At 44.7% G+C, this 14,022-nt stretch overlaps 1 protein-coding gene across 1 annotated transcript in view; it reads right to left on the bottom strand.

Annotated features, from left to right (window-relative positions):
• Positions 1-14,022, bottom strand: part of IGSF5 (immunoglobulin superfamily member 5) — a 34,425-nt gene that overhangs the window by 19,255 nt on the left and 1,148 nt on the right. Inside the window, exons 2-3 of the mRNA XM_075727847.1 lie at positions 6,464-6,784; positions 5,123-5,431 (exon numbers count right to left, since the gene is read on the bottom strand). Of these exons, the coding sequence (XP_075583962.1) occupies positions 5,123-5,431; positions 6,464-6,784 (630 nt within the window). The remainder of the gene's footprint in view (positions 1-5,122; positions 5,432-6,463; positions 6,785-14,022) is intronic.

Genomic DNA, 14,022 nt, shown 5'->3' with positions numbered 1-14,022 from the left:
AGTCTAACCGTCAACCCAATATCACCATGGCCATTAAACCATGTCCCAAAGTGCCACGTCTACACATTTTTTGAACACCTCCAGGGATGGTGACTCCACCACCTCTCTGGGCAGCCTGTTCCAATGCTTGACTACCCTTTCCGTGAAGAAATTTTTCCTAATATCCAGTCTAAACTTCCCCTGACACAGCTTAGACCATTTCCTCTCGACCATCCCCCACCTCACTACAACCTCCTTTCAGGCATTTGTAGAGAGCGAGAAGGTCTCCCCTCAGCCTCCTCTTCTCCAGGCTAAACAACCCCAGTTCCCTCAGCCGCTCCTCATAAGGCCTGTGCTCCAGACCCTTCACCAGCCTTGTTGCCCTTCTCTGGACACGCTCCAGCACCTCAATGTCTTTCTTGTATTGAGGGGCCCAAAACTGGACACAGTATTCCAGGTGCGGCCTCACCAGTGCCAAGTACAGGGGGACAATCACTCCCTGCTCCTGCTGGCCACACTATTCCTGATACAAGCCAGGACACTGTTGGCCTTCTTGGCCACCTGGGCACACTGCTGGCTCATGTTCAGCCGGCTGTCAACCAGCACCCCCAGGTCCTTTTCGGCCGGGCAGCTTTCCAGCCACTCTACCCCAAGCCTTGTGGAACCTCATATAATTCGCCTCGGCCCATCGATCCAGCCTGTCCAGATCCATCTGTAGAGTCTTCCTACCCTCGAGCAGATTGACACTCCCACCCAACTTGGTGCCATCTGCAAACTTACTGAGGGTGCACTCAATCCCCTCATCCAGATCGTTGATAAAGATATTAAACAAGACTGGCCCCAAAACAGAGCCCTGGGGAACACTGCTTGTGACCGGTCACTAACTGGATTTAACTCCATTCATCACAACTCTCTGGGCTTGGCCACCCAGACATTTTTTTACTGAGTGAAGAGTACACCTGCCTATGCCATGAGCCACCAGCTTCCTTAGGAGAATGCTATGGGAGATGGTGTCAAAGGCCTTACTGAAGTCCAGGTAGATGACATCCACAGCCTTTCCTTCATCCACCAGGTGGGTCACCAGGTCATAGAAGGAGATCAGGTTGGTCAAGCAGGACCTGCCTTTCATGAACCCATGCTGGCTGGGCCTGATCCCCTGGTTGACCAGAACATGCCTGTTGATCGTACTCAAGATGAACCACTCCATAATCTTCCCCAGCACCAAGGTCAGGCTGACAGGCCTGTAGTTCCCCAGGTCCTCCTTCCAGCCCTTCTTGTAGATGGGCGTCACGCTGGCAAGCCTCCAGTCATCTGGGACCTCCCCTGTTAACCAGGACTGCTGACAGATGATGGAAAGTGGCTTGGTAAGCTCATCTGCCAGCTCCCTCAGTACTCTCGGGTGGATCCCATCCAGCCCCATAGACTTGGGAGCATCTAGGTGGCGTAGCAGGTCATTAACTGCCTCCTCCTGGATTATGGGGCCTCCATTCTGCTCTCCGTCCCTATCTTCCAGCTCAGGGGGCTGAATACCCTGGGGATAACTGGTCTGGCTATTAAAGACAGAGGCAAAGAAGGCATTAAGTACCTCAGCCTTTTCCTCATCCTTGGTGGCAATGTTTCCCCCTGCATCCAATAAAGGATGGAGATTCTCCTTGGCTCTCTTTTTGTTGTTAAAGTATTTGTAGAAACATTTTTTATTATCTCTTACAACAGTGGCCAGATTGAGTACTAGCTGGGCTTTTGCCTTTCTAATTTCCTCCCTGCATGACCTAACGAGATCCCTGTACTCTTCTTGAGTTGCCTGCCCCTTCTTCCAAAGGTGGTAAACTCTCTTTTTTTCCCTGAGTCCAAGCAAAAGCTCCCTGTTCAGCCAGGCTGGTCGTCTTCCCTGCCAGTTCATCTTACGGCACACGGGGACAGCCTGCTCCTGCACCTTTAAGACTTCCTTCTTGAAGAATGCCCAGCCTTCCTGGACCCCTTTGCCAATCGGGACTGCCTCCCAAAAGGCTTTCCCAGTGTCCTGAACAGGCCAAAGCCTGCCCTCCAGAAGTCCATGGTAGTGGTTTTGCTGACCCTCCTCCTTACTTTGCCAAGAATTGAAAACTCTATTGTATCATGGTTGCTGAGGACAAGACGGTCTCCAACCACAACATCTCCCACGAGTCCTTCTCTGTTTGTAAACAACAGGTCAAGCGAGGCACCTCCCCTGGTAGACTCACTTACCAGCTGCATCAGGAAGTTATCTTACACACACTCCAGGACTGTTTCCTCTCTGCTATGTTGTATTTCCAGCAGATGTCTGGCAAGTTGAAGACACTCACAAGAACAAGGGCTAGCGATTGTGAGACTTCTGCCAGCCACTTATAGAGTGCTTCATCTATCTCTTCATCCTGGTTGGGTGGTCTATAACAGACTCCCAGCAGGACGTCTGCCTTGTTGGCCTTCCCCCTCATCCTTATTCATAAGCACTCAACCTTATCATCACCACTGTCGAGCTCTATACAGCCAAAACACTCCCTAACATACAGAGCCACCCCACCGCCTCTCCTTCCTTGCCTATCTCTTCTGAAGAGCTTACACCCATCTATTGCAGCACTCCAGTCATTCGAGTTGTCCCACTATGTTTCTGTGATGGCGACTAAGTCATAGCCATCCTGCTGCACAATAGCTTCCAGCTCCTCCTGTTTCTTGCCCATGCTGCGTGCATTGGTGTAGGTGCACTTGAGCTGGGCTATTATCGATTTCACCTCCAACATTGCCATGCCACTCTTGGGTTCCTCTCTAGTGGGCCTGGTTATACCCCCTTCCCCCTTCGAAGTTTAAAGCCCTCTCAATGAGTCCTGCCAACTCATGAGTGAGAATCCTTTTCCACCTTGGAGATAGCTGAACTCCATCTGTTGCCAGCAGGCCCGGTGCCATGTAAACCTCACCATGATTGAAAAAAACAAAATTCCACCAGTGGCACCAGCCTCTGAGCCACATGTTAATCAGCTGAGCTTTCCTTTTCCTTTCAGTATTCTTCCCTGCCACTGATGAGATCGAGGAAAACACTACCTGTGCTCCCGATCCTTCAACCAATCACCCCAGTGCCCTGAAGTCCCTTTTGATCACTTTTGGACTTCTTTCTGCAACCTCATCACTGCCAACCTGCATAACTAACAGTGCGTAATAATCAGAGGGCTGTACCAGATCGGGGAATTTCTTAGTAATGTCTCTAACCCAGGCCCCAGGGAGGCAGCAGACTCCCTTGTGGGATGGGACTGGACAGTATATTGGGCCTCTGTTCCCCACAGGAGGGAATCGTCTACAACAATTACCCTCTTTTTTTTCTTAACAGAAGCAGTCGTAATGCGTGGGGCTGACTGATTCACCCTAGGAAACCCCCTGGCTGGACCTTCACCTACATCCTCATTTGCCTGGCCCTCAAGTTCCAGAGCCCCATATCTGTTGTGTAAGGGCAACTGGAAAGGTGAGGGAGGTGGGGAGGGGATTCACCTGCTGCCCCAAGCAGGGATCTGTTTCCATTCCCCCCTGTCTCTTAGGTGCCCTCCTTCTGTTTGCTGGCAAGAGGGTAGGGGATCCTCTGCTCCTTGTGGGGCCTCCATCTGCTGCTTTGGCCCCAGGGTTGGCACGGTGCAGCTCCACCAATCCATCTCCCTCTTGCACTCCCTGATACTCCCTAGCTTCTCCGCTTCCTCTTTCAGCTCTGCCACCAGGCTGAGCAGATCCTTCACCTGGTCACACTGAAGACAGCTGTTGTCTCTGCTGCCCTCCGGTACGAGTGACAGGCTCGGGCACTCCCTGCAGCCAGAGACCTGGACAGCTGTACATTGGTGCGGGAGCTCTGTCTGGGTCACTGCATTCTTTCTGGCGATGGCTTTTGGGTGAGTGGAAACCATAGCTGCTAGGTCCTCTCCTGGGAGGGCAATGAGCACCAGCTGAGTTTCCCTTTAAAGCCAGGAGGGGGACTGCTCCCTGCCTGTGCCAACTGCCCACCAACTGCGGCGCCAACTGCTGTGTCACACCGTTCTGCCACACCATGCCCTGTTTGCCCGTCCTGTTTGCTGCGCTCCTGGTTGCTCGACCAGCAGCATTACAAAAAATGCTGACAACATTAGGGAAAATATTTAGGGTTATCAAAGGTCTAACCATTCTTGAGAGATTTGTTCAACATCCATGCTTGCATTAAAGTGACCTTGAATTTTCTTAAATAAAAGGCAATAAAAAGCAACCAAATGCACTATCCAAAGAATCCCACATATGTTGCTGCAGGACAAATTTTACCTTCCTCTAAGACGTGAAGGAGACCATACCAGAAAGAGGAAAGCAGGCCCAATGGCTCCTTGATCTAAGTAGACTTTGGGATAAAGCCCATGATATGCAGCTTCTCTTGATGACCTGATTCTTGCTTTGTAATGGGTGAATACACCACGTACAAAGACATTCTTAGAGTAGATTGATGATAGGCATAGAGTATAGAAGTTCCTACGTATAAATGCTACCATCTGCAATCAGGTGCCAGCCTCAGTGTAGCCCTGGGGATGTTACCATCATACTACAATGGCTCCATCACTTCTGATCACAGCTCACATGAAGAACTTTCTATTTGCATCTGAAGTGCCAGTACAGAATCTGTTCTGGCTTGTATGTGGAAACTGGGAGTAAAATCCAGGGTTTTTTTCCAAGTCAGTGGTAAAACTGAATATTATGGAGAACAATTTCACCTGAGGGTTTGGCTTTGAGTAAGTGAGGTCTAACAAATTATGTTCATATGGCAGGCATGGCCTAATCAAAGATATTTAACATGTAAATTCATTAGATGTTTACTTGGTCAAGCAGCAAAGGCTGATTTTCTTAGCAGTGAATCCATAGTAGGAGTCAGTGGCAGGTGTACTCCTTCGTTTGTCTTGCTCAGTCCTAAGCTGGACTTTGTAGTTCATTAGACTTGTACCAGACCTCTCACAGATGTGAATTTAACCCTACCTAAGTTGTGACTATTGGGTCTTAACTCTATCACCTTTCAACATCTCACAGTATTTCATTTGCAAATAAAAGACTTTTCAAAGTAAAACAAAGCAAAACAAAACAAAAAGCACAGTTCTGAGAAAATTGCATAGGCAAAGCACAACAAACATTCACTTACCTATAGTAGAGTTGACAAAAATAACAGTTACAGTTGCTTTCTGAGGGTTAGGGAGTGCTTCTATGTCAGCTAAACAAGTCAAAATCTCAGTCTCCACCGGAGTCAAAGTTAGGATGCTCAGGGCGTTGTGGAGGTCATTAGATCCTTGACTTTGCTGGGTAACATACCTCGACTTATTAATGAAAGAGTCATTTGCCATCCAGGTAATGTCTGGAGCTGGAGCCCATCCTAAGGCTTCACATACAATTTCAATTGTTTTGTTCTCTTGTACTGTTAAGGTGTTATTTTTGATGAATAAAGATCCATTAACTGTAGGAGGGAAAAGACGTTTTGTTCCTTCAGAATATTTGGCTGCATTGCTTTCCTGCTGATAGTTTTAAATTTTATCTTGCTGTGCCTTGAGATATGAATTTAAAACCAATCATTATTAACACAGATATACCATGTGCATGATATAAACATGCAGATATTGCAACTTCATGGACACATTGTCCAGTATGACTGAAGCACAAGTGTCAGCTTTCAGTACCTTTCCAATAAAAAGCAGGAAATTATACTTTTTAGCCATCCTGATATATTTCCAGCTGAAGGACAACATAATGAAATAACAGTGTTTCTCTCTAAATTTTAAGTATGCTTGGGTTTTATCAGGAAATGTTTAGAGGTAGATGATGAGATGTTCTCATTTCATGAAGCATCTCTTTGACAAATGCATAGTGTCTGGTGGTTAGATCTTGCTTTACTGGCTGCACTCTGTCACTACTGATGCTTCAGAGAGGAGGAAGAAGTCTCATACACAGGGGCTTGATACACAGGTACTTTTTGTTCTTTGAAAATGGTGGCTTGCAGCAGCAATCATATGAAGAGTATCACCTTGTGTCTCAAGGGCTTTACTTGTACATGCCATTAAATCTAACTCAAATAAGCTGGATGCAGACTGATTCCTGAGCCAGAAATCAGGAGGGAGATCTGCGCTAAAGACAGCAGGAGGTTCATGTACAAAGAAGTGCATATGGGGTAATCCATGCTGTTTCCAGCCAAAAGATCATTTTTGATGACTGCTGGTGGACCTGATACAGCTTTCAGGCACTTTCATGCAACCCAATAAAGAATAAGAGATGTAACAGGAAAAAAACAAGGGCAGTTCAAACCTTTGTTAATGGCACTCTGAATGTGACTCTGAAACCTGCTTTGACAGTAAAATTAAGACCAGGAGGACAGAAGGCAAAGGATGGTAAATGAGAATATGTACTCCTTCACAGGGATAATTTGGGCAATGCATCAGAGGATTCCTTTAAGTGCAGTATAATAAAATAGCTTTCTATTGATGGCTATACGCACCTTGAACAGAAAGAAATGCAAATCTGCTCTGACCAGGTTGCTGGATGTTGCATTCAATTTTCCCAGAGTCATTCAGCTGTGTGTTGTGGATGATCAGCTCCGACGTAAACCCATTGCTACTGGTATAATTTTGAGACGTGAAGCGGCCTGATGTTTCAACAGCTCCTTGAGAATTGATGACAGTGAGGACAGGATTTCCATTGGACAACCAAATAAGAATTACCCATCCTACTGACACAGTGCAATTAAAACGGGCTTCAGAACCAGCAAGGACTGTTGCATTAGTAGGGCCATTTACAATAGAGTAACAAAAGCCAAGACCTGGAAGGAAGGAAAAAACAGTCTGTAAATACATATGCAACAGCACCACCAAAGGCCTTTGACTTAATTTTTACTGCCAGCAATTTAAGGCTAAAAATCCAGGCACCCTGGTTCAAATGGTATTATTCACTAGGAGCACCGGGATATTAAGCACTTAGTTGTGTATCAGGAAAGGCTGTTGATTCAGCTGAGCTGGTACTTCACCTCTGACAGTCATCAGCACCTGGTACTTTCAGGAAAAGATTATTGTCTCATTTTCTATAATGCCTGTCAGTAAGTAGTTAAAAGATATGTATGGTGAATTGAAATTGCAACTGAGTAATGTTAATCCCACAGCAGTAAACAGTGGTCAAATGCTACATTGTTATAATGGATCCCCAAGCCAACCATTACAAACCCCAAAAGTACAGGTTTATATATACTAAGAGATCTTAACCAGTTCAGAGATGAAGATGTACAATCTAATCTTTCAGCTCCAGCTTAGATCAAATAGTTTTCTTGAAAGATGCGTTTGATTTATGGTCTCTCCTCCTCCCACTCCAATATCACCTAACTTTCTCTTTTCAGTGATTCACTAAAAAGCTGACATCGTTTTGCTGAATGAAGAAAGTTCCACTTTTAAATAGGAAAATACATCAGTTCTCTAGACTTCAAAAAAATAAAGGAGTAGGTAACTGGTCCCTTTTATGTATCTCAGATTGCTACTGATTTTTTGCAGCCACAGCATATAATCCTTCCATGCTCTTTCCCCTATTCATCTGCCTCTTCCCTTATTTCTCATGCATGCATCACATACATGCTTCCCCACCTTCCCAGGCTTTCTGTTAGCCAGAGGTGCTGTAATTCATGAGTTTTTCTCCTTAAAAGGTAGTATGAATTTTGGTTACTATTTTTCAGAACTGAAAGCTCATTTCTAGTGAAGGCATTCTGTTTTCCTTTCCTCCTCAACAGAACCAGGGCCTCCGGTTGCCCTCAGAGGAATGAATGTGCAGCTGTTGCCCAGGCAGATGGTGGATCCCCCGTGCGTGGGAAGGTAGAAGCACTTCTTTCTACCAAGAAGAAAGTGAAGGAAGGATGAAGGCAGACACCTTTTTTTCAAAGCAGCAGCTGTGAATTCAGTCCCTGAAATAGCCAGGGGAAATGGGTGCTGTTTTGAAGGTGGGCAAATCTTACAGTATTTCACAGAGACAAAACATCATATACCTTAGTCTTCATGAGGGACAAAACTGTAAGAACAACCCAAATTATTTGGTTGATGTCTTAGGGAACAGGACTTGAGAGAGCAGTGTTGTGCGAAATTAGGAACTTGCTTCTCTGGGTCTTTGTTCTTTGTGAATCCCTTTGGATTTTGGCTCAGTTCCCCAGAGCACACTATGTTCATGTGCAGTAGAGCAAAGGCAGAGGTACTGTCAATGTCTTTCAAGGAGGAGTAGCTGACCAAATGGCCATAGAATAATTCAGGTTGGAAGTGACCTCAGGATGTCTCCAGTCCAGTCCCCTGATAAAGCAGGATCAGTTCTGAGGTTGGACCTGATTGCTCATGGCTTTATCCAGTCAGGGCTTGAAAACCTCCAAGGATGGAGACAGTACAGCTTCTCTGGGCAACCTGCTCCACTGCCTGACCTCATGGGGAAAAAGCTTTTCCTTTTGTCCACTCTGAACCTTTTTTGTTTCAACATATGCCTGTTGTCTCTTGTCCGCTTGCCATCTACTGTTGTGAAGACCCTGGCTCCACTTTCTTGACAACCTCCTTGCAGGTACTGGCAGGCTGCCATTAGAGACCCCGCCGCTGTCTCCTCTTCAGGCTGAACAAGCCCTGCTTCATCAGCTGCTCCTCACAGGGCAAATGCTCCAGCCCATTACCATCTTGGTGGCCCTCTACAGAACTTGCTTCAGTTTATCCATGTCTTTCCTGTATTGGGGAGCCCCAAATGGTATGCTCTCATAAGCCAGTCGCTTTACCAAGCCAGTGCCACCCACAGCCCTGCTGGTTGCAGGTGGAGCAGAGGGGGAGGGAGAGGACTGCTATTGAAGGCTCTGCTGTCACCGAGGTTCCTCTCAGGGGACTGCCTGTGCTCTGCACACATCCCACCCACCACAGCTCTTCCTCATCCCACACAACTGCTACCATTTCTTCACCTGCCTCTAAGCTCGGGTCTGCTCCCTTTTGGCCTGGTGCTTACCTGCACCTCACTGTGACAGAGTTGCTCTTTGATGGGGGCTTTGAAAGGTTTCGGTGGCAAGGGACCCCAGGAAATCTCTAGCCCAACTCTCTGCTCCAAGCAGAGCTAACTTCACCGTTAGGCCATTTGCACAGGGCCTTGTCAAGTCAAATTTTCATAGAATCCTAGAATCCTAGAATCGTTTAGGTTGGAAAAGACCTTTAAGATCATCCAGTCCAACCATTAACCTAACACTACCAAGTCCACCACTAAACCAATTAAGGGTAGAGTATCTCACAAGTTCTCTGCAGACCAAGCAGTCTTGCCAGTGAGATCTACCTCACCACTGAGTTTTTCATCACTTACTGGGAAACATTCATGCTGAGGAAGCAACAGAACTGCCAGTGCTACCCCTAACAATTCAGGCTGTAGTTTACGTAATTGCAGCAATTAGATACTACAATCCATGGCAGTCTAATTAAAACCCCACGTCTGCAAATTTGGCCTGAGCTTAAGTGTTCAGTTATTTTCCAGAAGAAAGAAAGTTTGAAATGGTCATTACTCCCTTGCTAAGAGTATTCAGGACAATGAAGTGATTTTCAAAGGTTTCATTCAGCCCAGGTTTTATACATTTTATGTAGCTTATTCATTAGTGGATTAATTATAAATTATTGAAAAACTCATTTTTCATTCAGTCAATAGCAGATCTGAGTAGGGGAGAATATGCTGTATTGCTTCACACAAAAGAGATTGTTGATAGTTGTATAAGTGGAAACAGAGCCCAATCTCCGTTACAACATTGCAACCAGAGCCTCGGTGAACGCGCCCAGGGCATAAGGTCTGTAATCTCATTGCTCCAATGTGAACATCATTTCCTAATTCCCAGCTTACATTTAATCCTAGGCAGTGTATATCTAACCAGGTTTGTGCCAAGAATTGTTCTTTAATATAAATAGCTCCTCTCTTTCCTCCCACCCACCGCATGTATTTACAGACAAAAGCCTTTTCATTCTTTGTTTTGCAGGATTATATAAACCTATCTCTCCCTGGTTCTTTGTATGATTGACTCTGAGTTCTGTCATGTTTACAAAAGCCTTTACAAAAATTTTCCACCTTCCTGGGTTATGTTACCTCTGCCATGCACCTCATTCTCCAGGGTGTATCTGTGTGTGAGCAATAAAACATTAAATGAAAAGCAAACTTCACTTCCATTGATTGTTAATAAAGCCAGATAAGATACAGTAAAGCATTTTTCTGTTCAACTTAAATGTCTCATTTTTTCCAGTAGCATTTATTCAAAGCTCTCTTCAGACTTGTAAAGGTGAACTGAAATGCTTTAAAACATGAAACAGCTTGAAGACAAACTCAGCAATCAAATCTATGTGCATACCTTAATACATTGCTTTATAAATGGTTACCCCAATAAAATGCCTAAAAGCCGTTTCCAGCAATCAAATCTATGTGCATACCTTAATATATTGCTTTATAAATGGTTAACACAACAAAATGCCTAAAAGCAATTTCCTCTCTTTTCTATTTGTCACTTTCTGAATGCTAGGGATTGACCACATGTCTGTGGATAGCATCATTTACAGAGCTACAGGTTTTTTAATGAACATGTACTGATGAAGTGCATGCTAGTGAGACCATTTGTCATGTAATAACAACCCTGTTCCCTGATATTCAACATGCAGTTGTCATGATTTCTATTCATAACTTGTATTACTCTTGTTGAAACACTGTTCTAAGCTCAAACATGTCTTTGAATTATCTATTTTTTCTTGACTCATATTGTAGCCAGGCTTTACAATACTACTCCCTGTACATGTACAGTGTCTATAACATGTTCATGTGCTGAGGTTTTTTTCACACTTTGTTTGAATTCTTCCTGACTGGTTGAAGTGGACATAAACAGCTACCATGATGATAGACATAGCCATGAACAAACTTCCTTAGAGTGAACGCCAAAATGCATTTAGTTGCTCATGAAACAGGAGCTGCAGTACTTATCCACATTGTTCCTCTTAACGCAAACTGATCTCTGTGCATTTGTAATTTATTTCTATGCTTGTGCAAACACTCCACCTTCTTAAGGAGCCGTGGTTTGCCATGGCTCTGAATAAATGATGTGACTTTCAGTACACTGTTAGCTGTTAGTCATTTGCTACGAGATCATGTCTGTGAGTTCCATTATAATCTTGAATTTATCCCTAAACATAAATAATCAGTGATCATCTGCTCTAAAAATACATGGCTAGTATTGCATTTGTTTTCTTCAGACAGCCAGGACAGTATAGGCAGGTAGGTATGAGTTATTCCTTCATCTAATATAATAATTTTTTATCAGTCCATGGGTTTGGTAGGATCTACATCTTCTTCCACCAACCATATCTGGTGGAGCAACAGATGGTCTTTCACTGACTTCTGTGAGCTAGGGAACAGGTCCATAAGCCCTGTATGGGGATCCTATGGGTGGCAGGAGGACTGAGGAATGGGACAACACTCAACCTTGCCTCCGTTTAGATCTCAGTAAAGCCCCAGCACAATGAAAAAAGGAGCTTCATGAGCTTCTCCACAGGCTGCCAAAACATTTTTGGTGGTTTTAACTTTGCCTCTTTATCTTTTTGCTTTTATTTTTTATCCTGCAGTAGCACATGGAGTCCTGAACTAACAGTGCGTTCCATTGTACAGCCCACGTACAAACACTGATAAAGTAACTCGTGTAAGGTCAAAGAGGACATTCATGACAGAAATGAGATCTAAACCCAGTTACCAGTAGTTAAGCCAATGCTGTAAGTCATTTTGCTGGGCCTTGCTTCTTGCACTAAGGAGAAAATTTTAGTGCTAGTTTCATTTACATATTGCTTAAAAAGTACCTTGCAGATGGTTGCTTTCAGACAAATTAAAGCCTCGGGCTAGATTGTCATTGCACTTTACAGGAATTATGCATTCAGCTCTTAACAGCTGGTTTAACATCTGCTTCCCCACACACAACCAATGCGAAATCCCACCCAGGCAAATATCATCTTTGCAATAGGGAAGTGTTAGGCTGTCTTCATGATATTGCACTACCCCTTGATTTTTGAAGAACAAAGCTGAGTTAGGACACCTTGTTTGAGGCACATCACTAAATGTTTATAAAGCAGTCACCAGTGGTGAAAGTTTGCTTAAACTGATAAGTATTTATGGTATTTCAGTCGCTCAGTCCTTCCCAACCGCATGCAGAGTATATACCAACTCCTTTATGAGCTGTTTATTCCCTCCTCTAACACAGATTCGCTGTCACATCACTCGGGGTTTTGAAGAAACAAAAATACACCTCATTCCCTGGATGACGCCTGCACTGAGGGAACCTCATTTGCCAAAGGACTGCCCTTGCCCTTCGTCATCAATGTTTTTTCTTCCGTGCTTGAACTAACTCTAAAGGACCACTTTCTCATGCTGAAGGTTTCAGCAACAGGGGCATCAAGATGTGGCTACCTTCTCTTCCTTCCCTCCTCTCCTCTGCTGACTCTGTCTTTCCTCTAAGTGACCTATTTGGATGGAGCACAGTGAAGGACAGGATGGACTTATCCTTTTGCCATAATGATTCCCTTTTTTCCAGCCTCATTATCATATTTCAAAATAATCTCCCCCTCTATACCCGTATTGCCCTTCCATAAACCCTGGCTTTTATCCTTCAGTTTTTGTGTCTAGTCTCTGTCTTCCTCCCTTCCTTCTCTGCTATTTCTGTTTGGATTTCTACATTTTTTTCTTCCTGGCTGTTTTAAATTCCTTTTTCTTGTCATTCGTTCTTTAGTCTCTTGCTCACCTCACCTTGTCTTCTGCCTTCCCTGCCTCATCACTGGCCCACTGCTCCAGCAACAGCTCTGCCATAAATTGTTTTGCATTTGGTAAGATTTTTCTTCAGCACATCTCAAGTCTGTTTCAAAAACCAACAACCCTGAAGCTGAGCTTTTTGAAAACCAAAATTTCCTCCCACCTGCATACAAGTGTCTCCACAGCCCCCAAGCGTGTCTTCCCATCTCTTCTCTTACTCACTGTTTGACAGCTGTCCCTTGCAGCCTCTCCTGACTGCTGCTGGACTACTCCTCCTTTCCTCCCGTGCTGCCTCTTGCCTCTAGAGGTGAGGGTCCCCAGGCTGGGAGCACCGCAGCAGCACCACCACCAATATCCTGGTAGCAGGCTGGGACCCTGCACTGCATGTCAGCCCTGTGGTCTGCAATACTATTGCTGCCGAAGGCCATGCTGTGCCCATCCACGGGGATGCTCAAACTCGCTGTGCCATGCAGCCATCTTGGCAGCCTAGCCACACCAGCCAGCCTTGTGACTCCTGATATCCTGAGAGCAGCAATACTTCTTTCAAGAGCAATGCTTGACTCTCCACAATATACTTTTTCTCTCTGCATTGGGGTGTGCTCCCACAGCTGCCCCACACAGTGCGGGCAACGCCTGCTACCCCAATACAGCTTGCAGGTGGGACAATAAAACACCCATTGCAGGGGTGCTTGACTAAAAGCATTAGTGAACAGTAACAGAAGTCCTCTAAAACATGTAGTACTCTGCTCTGGATGCTTAGGAAGACAGTGCAAGAAACAGAACAAATAAAAATTGAGGCTTCCTTGTTATAACTCTTCAGTGTCCAAAAATAAGAGATCTAGGGATTTCCTGAGCCAATGATTGCATCTGCACCTATGGATCTACCCTCCATGATACTTGTTTCTAGCTTTTTCAGCCTGTTTACAATTTGGTATCCCCCATATCCAGTGACCATGAGCTTTACTATTTAATTACATACTGTGAGGAAAAGTACATTCTTTGATTTGCCTTAAACCTTCTTTCTGATAGTTTTACTGGCTGCCACTAGTTCTTTTTGTTATGAGAAATTGTCAACAACCATTTCACCATTCACCATTCACCTCCATATAATTAATTATTTTAATAAATCTTTACTATTTCTTCTTTTTCACAAGCAGAAAAATTTATCAGTATAATGAAGGCCTCCTCATACCTTTGATCACCTCTGTCACACTTTATACCTTTCTCAGACCTAATATGTCCTTTTGGAAATGGAAG

The sequence above is a fragment of the Pelecanus crispus genome, chromosome 1 (assembly GCF_030463565.1).
Source record: "Pelecanus crispus isolate bPelCri1 chromosome 1, bPelCri1.pri, whole genome shotgun sequence".
Classification (NCBI taxonomy): domain Eukaryota; kingdom Metazoa; phylum Chordata; class Aves; order Pelecaniformes; family Pelecanidae; genus Pelecanus; species Pelecanus crispus.
This window is presented reverse-complemented; position numbering and strand designations above follow the sequence as displayed.